The sequence below is a fragment of the Pongo pygmaeus genome, chromosome 1 (assembly GCF_028885625.2).
Source record: "Pongo pygmaeus isolate AG05252 chromosome 1, NHGRI_mPonPyg2-v2.0_pri, whole genome shotgun sequence".
Classification (NCBI taxonomy): Eukaryota; Metazoa; Chordata; class Mammalia; order Primates; family Hominidae; genus Pongo; species Pongo pygmaeus.
Window position 1 is genome coordinate 120,511,730 of NC_072373.2, and position 19,407 is coordinate 120,531,136.

The 19,407-nt window shown below is 46.4% G+C and overlaps 1 protein-coding gene across 4 annotated transcripts in view; it reads right to left on the minus strand.

The window, feature by feature from the left end:
* Window positions 1–6,747: 6,747 nt before the first annotated feature.
* The window catches only part of ELAPOR1 (endosome-lysosome associated apoptosis and autophagy regulator 1), an 88,428-nt gene continuing 75,768 nt past the window's right edge, over window positions 6,748–19,407 (minus strand). For 2 of the 4 annotated variants that reach the window (XM_054493008.1, XM_054500157.1), the window contains exons 13-23: window positions 18,507–18,612; window positions 18,116–18,253; window positions 17,093–17,356; window positions 15,374–15,547; window positions 12,359–12,539; window positions 11,942–12,038; window positions 11,347–11,448; window positions 10,039–10,165; window positions 9,782–9,960; window positions 9,096–9,261; window positions 6,748–7,037 (exon numbers count right to left, since the gene is read on the minus strand). In XM_054493008.1, the coding sequence (XP_054348983.1) occupies window positions 6,969–7,037; window positions 9,096–9,261; window positions 9,782–9,960; window positions 10,039–10,165; window positions 11,347–11,448; window positions 11,942–12,038; window positions 12,359–12,539; window positions 15,374–15,547; window positions 17,093–17,356; window positions 18,116–18,253; window positions 18,507–18,612 (1,603 nt within the window). In that variant the 3' untranslated portion in view covers window positions 6,748–6,968. Of the gene's footprint in view, window positions 7,069–9,095; window positions 9,262–9,781; window positions 9,961–10,038; window positions 10,166–11,346; window positions 11,449–11,941; window positions 12,039–12,358; window positions 12,540–15,373; window positions 15,548–17,092; window positions 17,357–18,115; window positions 18,254–18,506; window positions 18,613–19,407 lie in introns of all 4 variants that reach the window. The other 2 variants (XM_054439123.1, XM_063664523.1) reach the window with 2 other exon arrangements.

Sequence of the window (19,407 nt, forward strand, 5' to 3'; positions counted from 1 at the left end):
TTTGTTTTGGTAGATACAGGGCTCTGCCATGTTGCCCAAGCTGGTCTCTAACTCTTGGGGTCAAGCAGTCCACCCACTTTGGCCTCTTAAAGTGCAGAGATTACAGGCCTGAGCCACCTCACCTGGCCCTCTTTATCTCAACATTTCCGCCTCGTATTCCCCATTCCAACCTTCTTGTGGCTCCCTTCCTTCCCTCTGAGCCTTTGGTTGCACAAGTTCCTTCTACCTGGAACTCCCTTTCCCTTCTCTGTTCCTCTTACCTGGCTAATTCCTCCTTTCTCCTGGAAGCCTTCTCTGACATCCTCTTTACCCCTCCCTGCAAATTGGTTAGACACCCTTCCGGTTTCCCACAGTACAGTAGTATTGATGATACTGTTTCAGGAGGAACTGACCACCCCGCCTCCAGTTCTGGCTTACCCACTCCCTTCTATCAGAGAGACACAGTAACAAAGGAGGTCCACATTTCTATCCTTCAGCAACTAAGCAGGAATCATTTAAAAATAGCGTGGGTTGGGGAAAGCTGCCAGGACCTGGGGGGACTTTGATCCAGCCTCTCCATCCGATAGAATTGGGGTGCGAAATCAATTCTCCCACCACACTGTATCATACAGTAGTCTCCAGCGGATGCCTGAAACCACGGAGAGTACGGATCCCTACATATACTGTGCTTTTTCGATCTGGTAACTCAGATGGCTGCTAAGTGAGTAATGGGTGGATAGTGCAGGCAGTGTGGATACTCTGGACAAAGGGATGATTCATGTCCCAGGTGGGAAGAAGTGAGATGGCACAAGATGTCATTATGCTACTCATAATGGCATACAATTTAAAACTTATGAATTGTTTATTTTTGGAATTTTCATTTAATATTTTTTGACTTAAGTTGACTTTGGGTAACTGAAACTGTGGAAAGTGAAACTACTCTTAAGGCTGAACTACTCTATAGGGAATTGCATTTTATGTGGGATTGTTAACTTTGGCACTGAGACAAAATTAGTTTATATTCCAAATTCTCCTTGAACAGCTCTTAAATTATTCATACAGTTTTGTATTGCAACCCTAAATCAGTTTCTCTCTTAATACTCATTGTTGCTCTGTGCTTCCCAGTTAATTAATTGTCTTCCTTAAGATTTAGACCAAGTCGTAAGTATGTTCTTGCCTGGTCACCTGATAATGTATTTTACTTCTTTGTCAGTGATTGGGAAATTCTTAAAATCATTTCCGTATCATTACACACCCCTCTCCCTGCCCCGCAGTTTCAAGCTTGATTGTGTCTGTTGCTTGTTTGTTGCATTGCACAGCATATGGTTGAATTCATAAAGATTCATAGCAGTACTCCCATGGGACTGTTTTTGCCCTGTTTTTTCCCACAGTGGGGTGATGTGGAAGGCTGAGTGGGATCTGTGAGGTGAAAAGGAAGCAGAGGGGCAGAGAGGAGAGCACATTCCAACGCTGGAGGCGTGAAGGTGCTTATGACTCAGAGACCATCAAAAGCTCAGTGTGGTTAGAGTAGAAACAATGTCGGGAGGGTGGGCCAGTGGGCTGTTAGGGACCTTGTAGGCCACGTAACTGAATCTGTTGGAGACACAGTTTCTTCCTCTATTGTAATGGGGATAGTAGCTGCCTCCAGGGCTGTTCTGAAAATGAAAAAAGGCAATGCTGTGAAAGCATTAAGTCCAGGCTTGACACAGAGATGCCAAATGAATGCGTTTTCTTTTCTACTTTCCTTCTTAGAGTTTGGACTTTATGTTATAAGCAGGGGTGATGTTCAAAATATTTAACCACCAGTACAACCCAGGTACCACCCAGTCAAAGTAGATGTGGGTCATAAACAACCAGCCTTGGAGTGTAGGTGAGCTGCTGCCAATTGCTCCTGCCTGACAGCAATAAGGAGCCATCAGAGATGGCCATTTGAGTGCCATCAGATGTGTTAGAAAAACGGCTCTGAGTGTTCCAGCTCTTGTAGAATTTTTTTTTTTTTTTTTTTTTTTTTTTACAGACAGGGTCTGCCTCTGTCACCCAGGCTGGAGGGCAGTGGTGCAATCCACGATCATAGCTCACTGCAACCTCAACCTCCTGGCCTCAGGCGATCCTCCAGCCTGGGCCCTCCCAAAGTGCTGGGATTACAGGCATGAGCCGCCACACCCTCTTTTAGAATTTGGTTAGCAGATTTTCTGCCTTTTACCCTTTTTCTTTTCATGAAAAAAAGAAAAAGGGCTCTGGCTACAGAGCAGGGGGGTGATACTGGTGTGGGAAGCACTGGCGCACAGAGGCCTGTTCGAAGGCTAGAAATTACCCAAGGACCCTGACGAAGAACATCTGGCACTTAGTGCCATTCAGTCTGAAAAGTCTGTGACATTCCCAACTCATCTATTAATAGCTGAGAGAATTATTTTTGGGAATCAAGTGGCCTCAACTAGAATGAAGTCCTGAAGCAGAAAAATCCTACCAGGCACGCTGGCTCATGCCTGCAATCCCAGCACTTTGGAGGCCAAGGTGGGCAGATCTCTTGAACCCAGGAGTTTGAGACCAGCAACATGGTGAAACCCTGTCTCTCCAAAATATACAAAAATTAGCCGGGTGTGGTGGCGCATGCCTGTAGCTACTCAGGAGGCTGAGGTGGGAGGATCACTCAAGCCCAGGAGGTTGAAGCTGCAGTGAGCTGAGATTGTGCCACTGCACTCCAGCCTAGGCAACATAGTGAGCCTCAAAAAAAAGAAAAAGAAAAAAAAGAAAGCAAAAATCTAGCGACCTCAGGAAATGGTAGGCCTTTGATATCATCTAGGATTTTCTCCACATCTAGTCTGTAATAATCTACCTCATACCCAAAGAAGCTAATTTTGCTTCTATTTGTGGATTTATTGTTATGTGGCTGGTCTCATGTTTCCCGAAAGAAACCTGAGCAGAAGGGAAGGGAAGTAGCATACGAAGTGGCTTATGAGTTATTTCTTCTGAGCTCATTCAATCTTGGGGTGTTGGGTATCATTAGATGCATTTTATTATTGTGGAAACTGAGGCTTTGGTTATTGACTGATTCCTCAACAAGTAGTGGGAGGCTTCTAGCCTATGTCCATCTTGTTCCAAAATCTGTGCTCTTTTCTCTGCCTCTCTGCAAATGTGGAATCCTTCTCCTCTTCAGTTTAAGCTTCCAGGACTCTTACATTTCCCACTCACCCCTCCAGCCACCCAACCCATGTTCAAGCAAAACAACTGGTAAGGTATGTTTTTATTTTACCAAAAAAAAAAAAAAAAAAGTGACATGCAATACCCGTCTTCTAACAAACTATTAACGCTTGGATTACAGGGTAAAAAGGAAATCCAACCAGTCCTGATGAGACAAAAATTCGATTTCACAAAGCTGAAAAAATCTATTACAAAGTTTCTGTTGTATAAATATAGTCAGTCTTATCTTTAATGTAGTCAGACAAAAAAAAGTTTTGTTGGCACTAAAACCAAAAACAAAAACAAAAACCCTACTGCTTGAATACAACACAATCTTCATTTGTATTCCCAGCCAAATACAGGTGATGACTATAGGATGACAGTTACTGCGTGTTCCAGGACTCAAGGTAACCAAATGAGATTTTAACATTTTATCATACTCCCTCACCAACAACAGCTTGGACAGACCACTTTAGCCCTGGGTCAAGGACTAAAGCCTTTGTTCATAGAAAATTGAACATGTAGGCCGGGCACGGTGGCTCACACCTGTAATCCCAGCACTTTGGGAGGCCGAGGTGGGTGGATCACTTGAGCCCAGGAGTTCGAGACCAGCCTGGCCAACGTGGTGAAACCCCATCTCTACTAAAAACACAAAAATTAGCTAGGCATGGTGGCGCATGCTTGTAATCCCAGCTACTGGGGAGGCTGAAGCAGAAGGATCACTTGAACCCAGGGAGAGGCTGCAGTGAGCCAAGATCATGGCACTGCACTCCAGCCTGGGCGACAAAGCTGACTCTGTCTCAAAAAAAAAAAGGAAAAGAAAATTGAACATGTGTTTGCTCTCAACTGGGCGGACAACTCTGTGAGTATGCTAAAAGCCATTGAATCGTATGTTTTAAAGGTTAATTGTATAATATGTGAATTATATCTCAATAAAGCTGTTAAAAATATATGACATGTCTAACTTGCTAGGGGAGCAACAGGTGACCCCAGTAGCGTAACTCAGGAGTTCCTGACAGGTCACAGGGCAGACCTGCAGAAGTCAGCATGGTAAGGGGTAGTAAAAAGTAGCTCCTTAAAGTATTATGGCTAAAATCAGTGGAGTCAGAATAAAGAAATCAAAGACATATGTAATTTTTCCTACTGTTTCCGGAATAGACTAAGGGCTGTCTGTGGCCTTTGTCACAAAGAAAGCTATTCAGTGAGACGGCAGGTGCCTGAGTATTGCTGAGGCTACAGAAAACTTTAGGCTGGAGCTCGGGAGCTGCGTATCTGCATCCACACTGGGGGAAGTTCCAACATGGACACAGGTTCTGAGAGCCTGACTCCTACAAAAGGAGGGAGAATTTGGATACCCGAAGAAAAACTGGATTTATTAAACCAAAGGGACTCCCTGCCATCACCAACACTGTTGATGGCCAGGGACCACAGCATGGCTCTAGTTCTCATTGACTCTTACAAAGCCATCGCCAGGGCAGCAGTGGCTAACCAGATGAGCATTTTGTGGCAGACTAGTCACTTGCAAATGCCATCCCCTTTTTGTATCCACCATCTGGTCACCAAATGGTCACTGGAGAAAGGTCACAGGCACAAATCATGGGCAATTGGGGCTTGACCAAGGGAAGGTCACCCTAGCCTGATAGTGATGGAGGCAGAACTGCCAGTAGAAGAAAGAAGAAGGTAATTTAAAGTCTTGCTCTGGTTTTACCCATTCTAGGTACTTAAAAGTTCATTGATAATAGTTTGTGTAAAATTGGGGAAAACGGGCATAGAAGACACCCACTCTACTCACCTTTCGGAAGGGATGTTGCCAGAAATTGGACCAGAAGTCTCTTTAGTTTTTTATCACACAAAGCAATTGAGAATGAAAAAAAGAGAAAGATAGGGGCTTAAAAGTGAGAAGTATCCCAGCTTGGTGAACACCTTGTTTATTTTTTAATTTTTTAGAGACACGGTCTCACTATGTTGCCCAGGCTGGTCTTGAACTCCTGAGCTCAAGTGACCACTCTGCCTTGGGATTACAGGTGTGAGCCACCATGCTGGGCCCAGTGAAAATCTTGTTAAACTCTCCTAGCCTTCCTTCCTTGAAGACTGGTTTGATTCTGGTGCTGGCGTATGGGCCTGGGATTCAGTTCGTTTTTTGGCCAGCCTAGACATTTATTCTGTGCCTGAGCAGATGGGTTAAGCTTAGAAGCACACATCACTGCCACCTCAGGCCCATGCCATTGTGGGCTGGATCCCCTAAAGTGCCCCATTAAAATCTTGGCCTCCCTGTGCTCTTTTCAAATAAGAGACCCCTGTTCCATAATATGGCCCAAACTTCTAGGACGGGGGCACTCAAGGATGGGGAATTTTCCTCACTGACAGGGTTTGCCATCTCTGTGGGTAAACCCAATAGAGGATAAGGCTGGAACATCTGGGTTTGGGGCTTACCTGGTTCTTTTCAGTGTCATAGAGTGATAGTGGGAGGTTTAAAAAAAAAATAGGGAGGATGTATCCACCAGGGCTTTGGGCATTTTCTTGATGAACTTATTCCTTTGGCTTCAGTGAGAATATCTATCATTTACTTAAGAGAAGGCAATGAGCTACGTGGTTTAAAAAACAAATAAAAGGCTGAGTGCAGTGGCTTATGCCTGTAATCTCAGCACTTTGGGAGGCTGAGGCGGACAGATCACTTGAGCCCAGGAGTTGGAGACCAGTCTGGGCAACATGGTGAAACCCTGTCTCTACAAAAAATATAAAAATTAGTGAGCCTGGTAGTGCACACTTGTAGTCCTAGCTACTTGAGAGGTTGAGGTGGGAGGATGGCTTGAGCCCAAGAGCTTGAGGCTGCAGTGAACAGTGATTATGCCACTGCACTCCACCCTAGGTGACAGAGCGAGACCCTGTCTCAAAAAAAAACATTACTTGTTGCCTCTCTTTGTGCTTTTCTTTTTTTTTTGAGACAGAGTCTCGTTCTGTTGCCCAGGCTGGATGGAGTGCAGTGGCATGATCTCGGCTCACTGCAGGCTCCGCCTTCCGGGTTCACACCATTCTCCTGCCACAGCCTCCTGAGTAGCTGGGACTACAGGCACCCACCGCCACACCCAGCTAAGTTTTTGTATTTTTAGTAGAGACGAGGTTTCACCATGTTAGCCAGGATGGTCTTGATCTCCTGACCTCCTGATCCGCCCACCTCGGCCTCCCAAAGTGCTGGGATTACAGGCGTGAGCCACCGCGCCCGGCCTCTTTATGTGCTTTTCAAGCCTTTCCTTACCCAGGCCTTATTCCCCTTGCCCTCAGACTACCATTTTCACTCCCTTTGAGCTGGTTATCCAGGGGAAATGGATCCAGGCTGCTATGAAGATTATCCACCAGGGAACCCCGACACCCTCCTCACCCAGCCTCTCTCCTAAAGAGATCATGAGCTGAGGGCATGCGAGGAAAACTCCCAGCTGTTTCTGCCCTTAAGTTAGAGGACAGAGGAAATAGTTTCTATACTTAAGAAGATAGAAATATTTTCATTCCAAAGCTATGAGAATTATGAGCAGACGAAGCTATGGCTCTGGCGGATGGGCCATTTTGGGAAACAAGATACAAGCAAGGGCGTAATTTACAAACAAAGTGTGGGTATATTTGGCAGGTTTGAGGCAAGCAGAAAGGAGGGTTTGGGTACTCTATAAAAAAAAGATCTGAAATTCAAACATCTGATAAGGCCACAATGAAGAGATTTCCAGCAGTGGGTGTTGCAGGATGCTGGCACCCAAATCGCCGCAGGCTTGCAAAGGTGCTATGCGAGGTGAGGAGGCAGGTGAGGCAGGCAGTGCCTCTCACAGGTCCATGTCTGGGCCTCCTGAGGATGTCTTCAGTGGCACTGAGTCAAATCCATCAGGAGTCCTCTGAAAGAGAGATGGTGACAGGAGCTGGCTGCTGCACAAGGGCAAGTTTGGGGACAAAGGAGAGAAATGGAAAATAGGTGACAGAAGGAACCCTTATGAAATTCCTGTTTCAGTGGCTTTGTGGAAACACAGAAATGAGATACCCTCTATTCTGCTTGCTCCCTTCAGGGTCAGTTGGAGAACAATAAAAATCTTTTTCTTTTAGGCGGGGCGTGGTGGCTCATGCCTGTAATCGCAGCACTTGGGAGGCCAAGGCAGGTGGATCACCTGAGGTTAGGAGTTCGAGACCAGCCTGGCCAACATGGTGAGACCCCCGTCTCTACCGAAAATACAAAAATTAGCCAGGCATGGTGGCAGGCGCCTGTAATCCCTACTACTTGGGAGGCTGAGGAAGGAGAATCGCTTGAACCCGGGAGCAGAGGTTGCAGTAAGCCAAGATCATGCCACTGCACTCCAGCCTGGGCAATAAGAGTGAAACTCTGTCTCAAAAAAAAAAAAAATTTTTTATTTAAAAAAAATGTTTTTGGCCGGGCACAGTGGCTCACGCCTGTGATCCCAGCACTTTGGGAGGCCAAAGTAAGCAGATCACCTGAGGTCAGGAGTTCAAGACCAGCCTGGACAACATGGTGAAACCGTGTCTCTACTAAAAATACAAAAAAATTTAGCCAGGTGTGATGGCATGCATCTGTAATCCCAGCGTCTAGGGAGGCTAAGGCAGGAGAATTGCTTGAACCTGGGAGGTGGAGGTTGCAGTGAGCTGAGATCACGCCACTGCACTCCAGCCTGGGAGACAGAGCAACACTCCGTCTCAATAAATAAATAAATAAATAAATAAATAAATAAATACATGTTTTTTAGAGGCGGGGTTTCGCTCTGTTGCCCAGGCTGGAGTGCAATGACACAATCATAGTTCAGTGCAGCCTCCAACTCCTGGGCTCAAGTGATCCTCCCACCTCAGCCTTCCAAGTAGCTGAGACTATAGGCATGCTCCACCACACCCAGCTAATTGTTTTTTATTTTGTAGAGATGGGGTCTTCCTATGTTGTCTAGGCTGATCTTGAACTCCCAGCCTCAAGAGATCCTCCAGCTTGGGCCTCCCAAAGTGCTGGGATTACAGGCATGAGCCAAAAATCTTAAAAATCCCCTGCTTTGCACCTTTGCTGAATTCTAGCAGTCCCAGATAGGCTCAAGAGTCCCAGGGTGAACTGTTCTCCCATTCGTTTAAAAAAAAAGAAATCACAGTCTAAGGAGGCCAAGGGAGTCTCCCTAGCAGGTCAGCAGAAAGGAAACAAGACTCAGCAATCTAAACACCCAAGCACAGTCCTTTCTTCACCACCTCCCAATACCCTCCTCCCTCTTTCCGCCCTCCCCACCCACTCCTATTGGGATGAACTGGTTCAGAGCAGTAGTCAGGTATGGGCACTGGCAGAGTTGGGCTGCAGAGGACTATAGCCCTGGAGGACCTGCTTGGATGCTGTCTGCTGGCCCCACACCCAGTGACAGTATTGTCTGTATTGCATTTATAAGCTTCATACTCACTCACCTACTCACACAAAGCCAGCCCTCCCAGCTCAGAATTGCTCAGTGGGGAACAGCTGAGACTGAACTGTGATTCAGCTCCCAAAGGACTGTACCCAGACACCTGGAAGACAGCACCCTCCACTGGTCAAAGGAGAGCCTGACTTCTATCAGAAGTTGATCCCAGAGATCACCTTTTCCCCTTTTCAGTGAAAATAAAAAAAGGGGTAGGGGATGATTCTTACAACATGGATGGATCAGTACTCCTTCTGGAAGTGAAAAGGCCCAAACAGTTCACTAACTGGAGTGCATGTTGAGAGAGAAGGAGCCTGATCAAGAGCAGCCTTGGGCCTCGGGGGAAAGAGTATTGGTGTAGAAACACAGAAGAAGGCAGGATTTTCAGAGTGGGGAAATGGAATTGTATCGGGTGTGGGGAGCAGGGTGCCCATCCCTGAACGGTACAGGACCATTCAGTGTCTGAGGAGCAGTGTCTCCTCCAGCCCTCCAGGCTGACCTCGGTGCACTGGCCAGGCCCCCTACCTTGGAGGTAAATGATTTGATCTTCCCAAAGAGTGACTTCTTGCTGGTAAAGATGAGGTCGTCCTCTACATCCTCGCCTTCCATGATGGCGCAGCTGTCAGCTGCTGGCAGGTCACAGTCCTTGAGAGTAGCATTCATTACCAGCTTGGAGTACTTGTACTCTAGTCTGTAAAACAGGAGGGTGGGAAAGACAAGATCCCAAAATGTGGGAATAAGGGGGAAAGAGGTAGAGAGATTAGGCTACGAACAGGTCCTATTCCCATGCCATGGGTAAGGAGACTGAAGCATGGTAAAATGGTGTCAGGGCTGGGGGACTAGAAGGAATCTTGCTTCCCAGTTCAGTGATCTTTGTTCCTTAAGGCTGTCTGTTTCTATGATCTCAAAATTTAATAGAAATATCGAAATCATAATGTCATTCTCTGTACTGTTAATAATAACAAATTAAGGATACTCTTTGCTTTTGAGAATTTAACATCCATTTATAGACTGCCACGTGGTACCATCCCTGTTCAGGAGTCAGGATAACCAAACCATGCACTGGATAAGTGCTTCACAGTCTCTGGCCAGAGTCACAGAGTCTGTAGCCAACTCCAGAGAAAAACCCCATTAATTTATACTTTCAGATATTCTCCCTGATCTATAATCCAACCCTGTCCATCCCCACACTCCAATACCGCATCATGTACTTTTGATTCTTTTTCCAAAAGTAGCAGGTCAAGACGGTGAGCAGGATGGCAGTACAGGTGCCTGCAGAGATGCCCACTTTCAGCCAGAAATCTATGGTTTTGCAGATGGTGACTCTCTGCTCAGGCAGAGAAATGCCACCAGAGCATAGCTTGGGTTCTCGCCACACGTAAGTAGTCTTCTGTTGGGGAGAAAAACAAGGAACTCAAATCTCCCATTCCCTTCTCTCATGGGAGTGCCCGATCAGAGGGAAACCAACCTGGATCCCAGCCACACAGCTGCTGACGATAGCGTGGTAGTCAGCCACTGAGCAGAGCGGGCAAGCAGCCGCGCTCTCCCACAGGAAGTGGAAGTTGCAGCCATCACAGGTCCCATCCGAGCACGTTCTAGCAAAGCAGAAAAGAGACCTGAGCTCTCACTCACTGGAGGGGTGGGGAAGATCTGGTTGGAAGCCTGTTGTCTCACAGCTTGCCTGATTTACCCTCTCCCTGCCCAAACCGTTAGCCCTACCAGGATCCTTCCAACTAGTCCTTAACACAGGTTTTGATCTCTGATTTCACTGATAAGAGGCCTTCCTGGCCTCCAGTGGGCTCCCCACCCTCTGCCCGTTTATGTTTTTGCTGACATCTTATGAGAGCTATTGTAAGGTATCTGAGCTCCAGCATGGCTGTCTCATCAACCCCTTTGAGGTTCCTGTCCTCGCCACAGACCTGTGACACTTTGCAATAGCCACTTTGATGCAGCTTCCCGGGGTGGGATTGGAGTTGAGGTGGGGTTCAGGAATGAACTTCCGGTATGGATATCTGTTATGTACTTTATTGTAATGTTTACAATGGCAAGAATAGGGATTTGACACTCAGACACCACTACTGGGTCAAGACGCCCTGCTTTGCTCCCCATCTCCCCAGTCAGTTGTTTAGGCGCAGCATATCCAAAACATCTTCCTCAAGACGCTAGTGCCCGTCAAGATGTTAGTTGCTGTTATGCGGGGAGGGGAGGGGGTGTCCTGTGGTCATATTCACTTAGAAATTTTTGATTTAGTTCACTCAGCTATTAACCTCAGAACTGGGTATTTTTGTTGCAGAGAGATTCCTAGGATCCCTAAACCTTTACTAATCCTCATAATAGCCAGAGATCATGAAATGTCCTAAAGTCTCCTTGTCTCATTTAATCCTCAAAACAACCTGCTGAGGGAATTTAGCATTATGCCCATTTTTACAGATCAGGAAAAAAGAGGCCTAAAGAAGGTAAGAAATGTATCCATGATAACATAGCTAGTTAGTGGAGGAGATGATTCAATCTGGCTCTCAGCCGAGCTGTTGGTTACTATGCTACGCAGCTGCCACCGTAATGGACCAGGAATATGAGAATAGCTTTCACTCTTCCTTCTACCCCATTCTTGCCATATGAAGATTGAGGGTCTGGGGCCATGACTGTGCCCCTAAGAGCCCATTAATGGATCTCAAACTCTTTTCTTTTTTGCTCTTTTTCAGTAATCTCTGGATCTCAGGATGGAATGACTTCAAGGGAGATTTTGGCCTTTGTTACATCCCTTTGCAGAGCTTACCCTGGCAGCAGCAAACTTCCGGGGACAGTTTTCTGTGGACTGCACCTGATGCGGATGGTGGTTGATCTCCCAGAACTGCAGGACTGGGTCACATCATTGGACCTGCAGAGAAAGCCAGCCCCCATGAGGGAATGAGTCACTCAGCTGTGTTATTGGACAGCCACCAAGTGAAATCCGCATGGAGCAATTCCCTTGCTGGGGAAGTCAGGACTTGGGCTTTAGCCTGGCACACAGGGAGTGCACAGGCCTTGGTTTATACGTGGAAAGGGTGGGGATCAACAATATGTAGTCAAGGGGGAAATGCCCTGGTTTAGGAAAGTCATGGCTAGCATACACTGGAGCCTGCTTAGGCTGGAATGGAAGTCCACTGCAGATCATCCAATATTTCTCCTTGCCTCTAGGGCAGATCTGCTCCAGTAATATCCAAGAAGCTGGGATCAGGAACTCCCAGCCCTTAGCGATCATGACTGGGCAGATCTGCTAGACCTCAGACATGTTCTGGCTTGATAAGCAGTAGGTAGAGAGGGAGGGATGCAGCAGAAATTATGGAGGAGTCCTAGGTTTCACTTGCATTAGCCTAGCCTCTCATCTTCACCTATAAAAGAAGATCACGTCCGGTATTCCCAAGGACTCCGGGTGGAAAAGTTCAGCTGGGGAGGTGATTCCATCCAGAGTCATATCTGTTGTCACCCCTGCCAAATTAGAGCTCCTAATTAGTTCTCACTAGTAGCATTAGCTGGCAACCACTTCAATTCTTCCAATACCTGTCAACATCCAACCTCACTTCATCTCATCACATCCCTGAGTGGCTTATGAAAGGGTGAAACAAGGGTTTGTCAGAGTCCCTGGGAGCACTTTGCACACAGAGTGGAATAGAAAACACAGGTCAAGAGGTTGGGCCCCTCATGTGGGGCCTTTTACCTCCCAGCCTGGTAACCTCACACTCTCTTACACACGCACACACACACACACACACACTCTCAAACAAGGCTGAGGCAGCGGAGTTACTCACCAATAAGTCGATCAGCAAGGCTGACAGGCTGTGAGGAAACCCCGGCCTTGTAGCCTGTCATCTCTGGGGGGATGATGACTGCCTGGCAGACGTAGGCTGTGATAGATTTGGAGAACCCTGACTCACCCTCAGGAATCCGGAGGTCAGTGACATTGTCGGTGCACACAGACATTTTCCTACCCTGGTGGGAGAGTGGGGAGGAAGAAGTGGGAAGAGGTCAGTGGTCACAGAGGAATTCCCAGAAGGGAATAGGGAAGGCTTTTTTACATCGAAATTTTCAGCATTTCAATGGTATGTTGTAGGGGAATGATTCCTCCCAGGTCTGATGACGAGACAGGTTTTATTTTTTTGTTTTGCTTTGTCTTTTTGAGACAGTCTTGATTATTGCCCAGGCTGGAGTGCAATGGTGCAATCATAGCTCACTAAAGCCTTGACTTCCTGGGCTCAAGTGATCCTCCTGCTTCAGCCTCCTAAGTAGCTGGAACTGCAGGCTAATTTTTTTTTTTTTTTTTTTGTAGAGATAGGGTCTCTCTGTGTTGTCCAGGCTGGTCTTGAACTCCTGGGCTCAAGCAATCCTCCTGCCTCAGTCTCCCAGAGTGTTGGGAATACAGAGGTGAGCCATTGTGCCCAGTCAACATTTTCAATGTTATAAATTTTATTATAAATGGCAGTGGCTGGGTGCAGTCACTCACACCTGTAATCCCAGCACTTTGGAAGGCCGAGGCAGGTGGATCATGAGATCAAGAGATTGAGACCATCCTGGCCAACATGGTGAAACCCTGTCTTTACTAAAAACACAAAAATTAGCTGGATGTGGTGGCGCATGCCTGTAGTCCCAGCTACTCGGGAGGCTGAGGCAGGAGAATCGCTTGAACCCGGGAGGCGGCGGTTGCAGTGAGCAGAGATTGTGCCACTGCACTCTAGCCTGGCAAAAGAGTGAGACTCCACCTCAAAAAAAAAAGTGCTAAATCTGGTGTCTCAGCCTTTTTTTTTTTTTTTCTAGATTGTAGGAAGTAGATGAGCTTGAAAACTGAAGGAAACTTTTACTTTACAATAAAATTAAGAGTTCTTTTGTCTTTGAACTAAGGATCTATAGTGTGGCAGTACACCATAAGCATTTCTAAACAGGAAAGGAGTAGGTAAAAAAACACACCATTTTCCCAAATTCCCCACCTTCATTGCTCTCCATAATTCACTGAATGACACTTTTGCTACATGGAGCCTGCTTTAATCAGTCTTATTTCCTAAGTGATCATGACCTGTTACTTCTGAGGCTTCATTTTAACTTCTTCAAAGACTTCTGAAAACAAGATAGAGACACCTATCTCTAATCTTTCATAGATTAGTTTATTTCTTGACATGTTCTCTATATAAACACCCATTGACTTCTTTGCATGCTACAGAAGATGGGTCAGAGCTCTATGATGTAAAGGCCTTACCACCAACAGAGTCAAAGACTAGATGCTCAAGATGCTCTTTATATTGTAACTTTTTTTTAGATGGAGTCTTTCTGTGTTGTCCAGGCTGGAGTGCAGTGGCACAATCTTGGCTTAAGTAATTCTCCTGCCTCAGCCTCCCGAGTAGCTGGCATTACAGATGTGTGCCACCATTCCCGGCTAATTTTTGTATTTTTAGTAGAAACAGGGTTTCACCATGTTGGCCAGGCTGGTCTGGAACTCCAGACCTCAGGTGATCTGCCTGCCTTGGCCTCCAAATTGCTGGGATTACAGGCGTGAGCCACCATGCCCAGCCTCTTTCGTAACATTTGAAATGAACTTTCCAACTGCTAATTGTGGCTTGTTTGCAATTTAGTCAAGTGCAGTGGTGGGATTAACCTTTGCATTTCTGCCTTTGAATTTTGGATCTGAAATATTTGCAGCAGCATGAAATGGCTGATGTTGACAATCTTTCCTTATAAAGCATTTCATGTTACTTTCTTTCGTACTGTCAGCAAAGAGACGTATGGATGAACGAGAAACAGTTGATTTTCTCCAGCCTCTAGAAAACAAGCGACAAATGCAGTGATTGCTGAAGACTGCTTTTTCAAGGAAGGGAAAAAAAAACCTTTCCTCCTGCATATTTCTGGGTTTTTTTGTTTGTTTGCTTTGTTTTGAGACGGAGTCTCACTCTGTCGCCCAGGCTGGAATGTAGTGGCGTGATCTCTGCTCACTGCAAGCTCCGCCTCCCAGGTTTATGCCATTGTCCTGCCTTAGCCTCCCAAGTAGCTGAGACTACAGGCACCCGCCACCACACCTGGCTAATTTTTTTGTATTTTTAGTAGAGACAGGGTTTCACTGTGTTAGCCAGGATGGTCTCCATCTCCTGACCTCATGATCCACCCACCTCGGCCTCCCAAAGTGCTGGGATTACAGGCATGAGCCACCGCACCCGGCCTTCCTCCTGCATATTTTTAAATAGACTCATTCTGAGGAAATAAAGGTCAGGTAAGAGTAAAAGAACACCTTATTTTATTTTATTTTATTTATTTTTTATTATTTTTTTGAGACGAAGTTTCACCTTTTTGCCCAGGCTGGAGTGCAATGGCACAATCTCAGCTCACTGCAACCTCCACCTCTCAGGTTCAAGTGATTCTCCTGCCTCAGCCTCCCAAGTAGCTGCGATTACAGGCATGTGCCACCACACCCGGCTAATTTTTTTGTATTTTTAGTAGAGACGGGGTTTCTCCATATTGGTCAGGCTGGTCTCGAACTCCCCACCTCAGGTGATCCTCCCTCCTTGGCCTCCCAAAGTGCTGGGATTACAGGCATGAGCCACCGCACCTGGCACCTGGCAAGAACACATTATTTTAGATATCTTTATTTTCTTAAGTGTTTATAATCCTGATTATTTATTTTAGGGAAAAAAGTCCTCAAGGAGAATAATATTTAAAAACTTTGAAGCTCCTCAACCCCCTGCTGCCTGAAGGATTTCTGGTTTTCTCCTGTGTCTGTCTCTGGCCTCTGATCCATGGGCCTCCCCCATTCAATTTTCACCCTGTCAACTGGCATACCTTACCTGGTTTCCACAGAGACTGAGGGTAAAGTGATGGAAGTATTTCAGCCCTTTGGAAGTGAAGCTTGGCCCTCCAGCAAGAGTGACAGTGTTTGCCAAAGCGGAGAAGTTGTAGTTGAAAGTCCTGGTCGGAGTGTTGCGTGAGAAGGTGCAATCGTTGTAGCACAGAGAGTGGATCTGAGGGGTAGAGGGACAGGTCGGGCCAGCTGGTCAGGAAGGGCCTTGAGGGCCTGCAGCCAAGAGTAGCAGTTTCCTCCCCAATCTGGTCCCGCCCAAAGGGGGTCAAGAGGAGGAAGAAAGGATTAGGGGTGGCTAGTAAAAGAAGTGAAACAGGCACTAGTGGGATTTATGTACATTTGCCATTCAATTATTAGCACATATATGATGGACAAACCCAAATCTGTTATTGTTCAGAAGGGAGTTTGGTCAAATTCTATAGCCTTATAACCCTGTGCCTAGATTATAGAAGCCTCTCAAGACACAAGAGGACCCTTTTTACTTTCCAGCAGAAGACCATGAGGCACTAACCAGAAAAGGGTATCTGAGATGGAAGAAGAGAAACTTTTCTTGCTCCCTCCTCACCCCCTCACAGTGCAAAACTCACTGAACTCTGCTTCCTGTTTCTCAGGTTCTCTGTAGGAAACTGAACTCTGAAAGGGGCTTTTCTTCCCATAAACCCGTTCATTGCTCTGTTTTAGGGTCACTATTCAGCGGCAGCCGCACACAACTGTCATTCCCTCCCGCAGCAGCAGAGGGAGCTCCAGGGAAGGAAGGTCGTGGTAAAAGTCCAGGGTACCCGAAAGAGATTGCCCGGAGTCTGTAGAACCGCTGCACTTATTGCACAGATGAACTAGGCAACGTTTGCAGAGTACATATTGATAGTGCTTTACAGATGTATGTGCATGTAGTTGTGATCAGTAAAATGCAAATTCATTTAAAGGCATTGATTAATATCTAAAAGCTTTTAGTCATAAGTACTTCTCAGATGCAGAAAGTACATGGGGGCAACAACACTGCTTATCCACTTTATTTATTTATTAGTTTTTTAATGTGCCTTTATTTTTATTTATTTTTTAATTAGAGACAGGGTCTTGCTCTGTCACCCAGGCTGGAGTGCAGTGGCACACTCACTGCTCATTACAAACTTGAACCCTGGAGCTCAAGTGATCTTCCCACCTCAGCCCCCTAAAGTGTTGGGATTACAGATGTGAGCCACTGCACCCAGCTTTTTCCCACTTAGGAAAGGAATCCTTATACTTGTAAAGCTGAGAAGCCAATGGGGTAGAAGACAGCAATGCCAGTTATCATATGTCCCAGCAATGGTTGGGTTTCTATCTTTCCAAAGAAGGGGCAGATTTCCATAATAACACACTGGATTGAACGATGCTGAATATAAGCCACAGACCGCACCCCACTGTTCCTTCCCTCTAGGTCTCTGCACAGATGCCAAATAACCCTCTGGACCAGATAGTCACCAACCTCTCTTACCTGTCAACTAAAGAGGAGACTTGTCAGTGACTGAGTCCTGGACCCTGGAAATCAAGCCCTGCTAACCCTCCACAGTCACAGCCTGGATGGGTGTCCTCCAGCACTCCAACCTAGGAGTATGCTAGGGGGAGCACTTGGGTATCAGCCTCTCAAGAACCCCACCTAGGACCCAGCATCTTCTGAGGTCATCCAAGCAGAGGGTCAGGTTTAGGATGCATGCCAGACTGCAGGTACCTTGTTGTTCTTAGTCCCTGGACCACAGGGCACACAGGCCTGGACACCATAAGGCTGGTGGGCTTTCAGAATTGTGTTAGTGGGGCAGGAGTGGCAGGTTCCTGAATCTCGGTCAATATAGTAACCAGCAGGACAAGAGGTGCAGGAGGAGCCCACATCAGAGGCTTCTAGGGCACAGGGACGGCAGTAGGAGGCCACGCCATTCATAACATTGGTGACATTGATGGAGTAGATCTTGGCAACGTCATTGGTGTACTTCCTGCTCTGGAGACAAAGAAACAAGAGGGGAGAGGGGAGAGGCCTGAGATGGCAGCAACAATTGAGGCCTCTAGAAAGAGCAAGGTACTTAATCTTCTATCCTGTGATACTCAAGAAGAATCTTAGAAGCATCTGACTCTTTTTACTCACTTACCAGTAAGTAGCTCTTCATGTGCATTTGATGTCATTTTAAAATGAGACTGAACCATTTATAGGACATATAAAAATATTAAATACCATGGGGAAAATACGTAATATATACTGTTTTATGAAAAAAGCAAGTCTTTTCCTTATAAAAGAGAAAAAATGTATTTGTACAGAAACAAACAGTGTATAGGAGATGGTCCAGATGTTAACTGGTTTATCTCTGAGTAGTAGGATTATGGCTGATTTTATTTCTTATTTTTGTTTATTTTTATTTTCTGAGTCTTCTGCAATGAGCCTGTATTCCTTTGAGTTAAGAAAATAAAACCAGAGTTGTTATTATTAAAAACAACAACAAGTCTGGTACCACATGTATCAGGGCAGGGACTACAAGGAGAGCCAACTTATTTCTTACGGTGTCATCTTTCCAGGAAGTCAGCTGGACAAGACTAGGTGGTCTTCAGAGGGCTGGGTTAGGCAGTTTTCTGCTTGACTCCCTAAGATCCTTCTAACCCTTGGATTCTGAACTTCAGACTCATACTTAAGCTAATGCTAGGAATCCTCCTGGGTTCAGAGGGTCTCTCCTGGGAGCTGGGGGTCTGAGGAAGGGGAGGAACTTACTGCCTCATGAAAAGTGGTCCTCTGGAAGGCCCAGGTGAAGCTCGTGGTAGTGTTCTCCTCAATGATGTAGGTATAGGACTGTTTGCCTTTGGAACCCTTCCACGTCTCCACGGGAGTGTTGGTCCTAGAATTCACACCCTAAACCCAGGACAGACAAGTGAAGCGGGTGCGATGGCCAGAGGGGAAGTGGGTGCCCATGTGGCTGCCATCCCAGGTGCCATCACGGTTGGTGAGACCCTTGTTAAACTGTGAAGTCCCTGCTGGTCAGTCTGGGCCTTTCCTCTGTGGAATCACTACAAGGGGGCTGTCAGTCACGTGGACACACCAATGGGGCAGATGGGGCTAACCCTCCCCTGGAGGCCCTCTAGCGGGCAAAGAAAGGAAAACGTACCACCATGAAGTAGAGCTCACAGTTCATAGAACAGAGGGTCTCAAAGACAAATGTGATTCTGGCCACCTCTTTATTCTCTGTGTCTGCCATCACCGACTGTGGAGGTCTGTAGGGGCAGAAATTAAAAGTCAGTTCTAGAGGTCAGGTAGTGCTTATTGAAGAGCCCAGACAACAGCAGAGGGTCTGCTGGGGAACAGGGTTATGTTCTGAGTATGATGGAGAGTGTGTGGACTAAATCCAATTCTGCCCTCCTAGCTATGTGACCTTGACTTAGCCAAACCACACTTTCGTCATCTGTAAAATGGAGGTGATGAAATATCTTTCTTACCATCCTCCCATCATTGCGGGGAGACCTGAAGGCATGACAGATGTGGCGGTCCTTTATAAAATGCTGTATCACCTCACTAGCAGAATATGGTCCACAGACCAGCAGCATGGCCATCTCCCAGAGTTTATTAGAACTGCGGAAACTCAGGCTCCTCCCAGGCCCAGTGAATCAGAATCTGCATGTTAATACGATTCCCAGGCGATTCGTGTGCACATTTAAGTTTGAGAAGCACTTCTATTATAAGACTGTAAATTGTTGACATTTACTCAGCAGCTCTTTCTCCAGCACTAGGGAGCTTTGCCGGGGTTAAAGGAGCAGAATTTGTGATCCAGCAAAGTCCTCCATTTGGTCCTACTTTTGGGAAAGAGAGAGCCATGCCCAAGCAGGCTGGGGTGGTAGTGGGGATGAGGCAACACTTTACTATGACGATCAGATTTGCAAATTGGAAAGTACTTTTTGAATGTTATTCCAAAAAAAGCCTAAAAAGTTTGCTCGCCTTGCAAACACAGGCTTCATCTGGCTAGCTCTGAGTAATGTGTGTTAAGGGAAGGCAAACTGAGCACCATCCCAGGG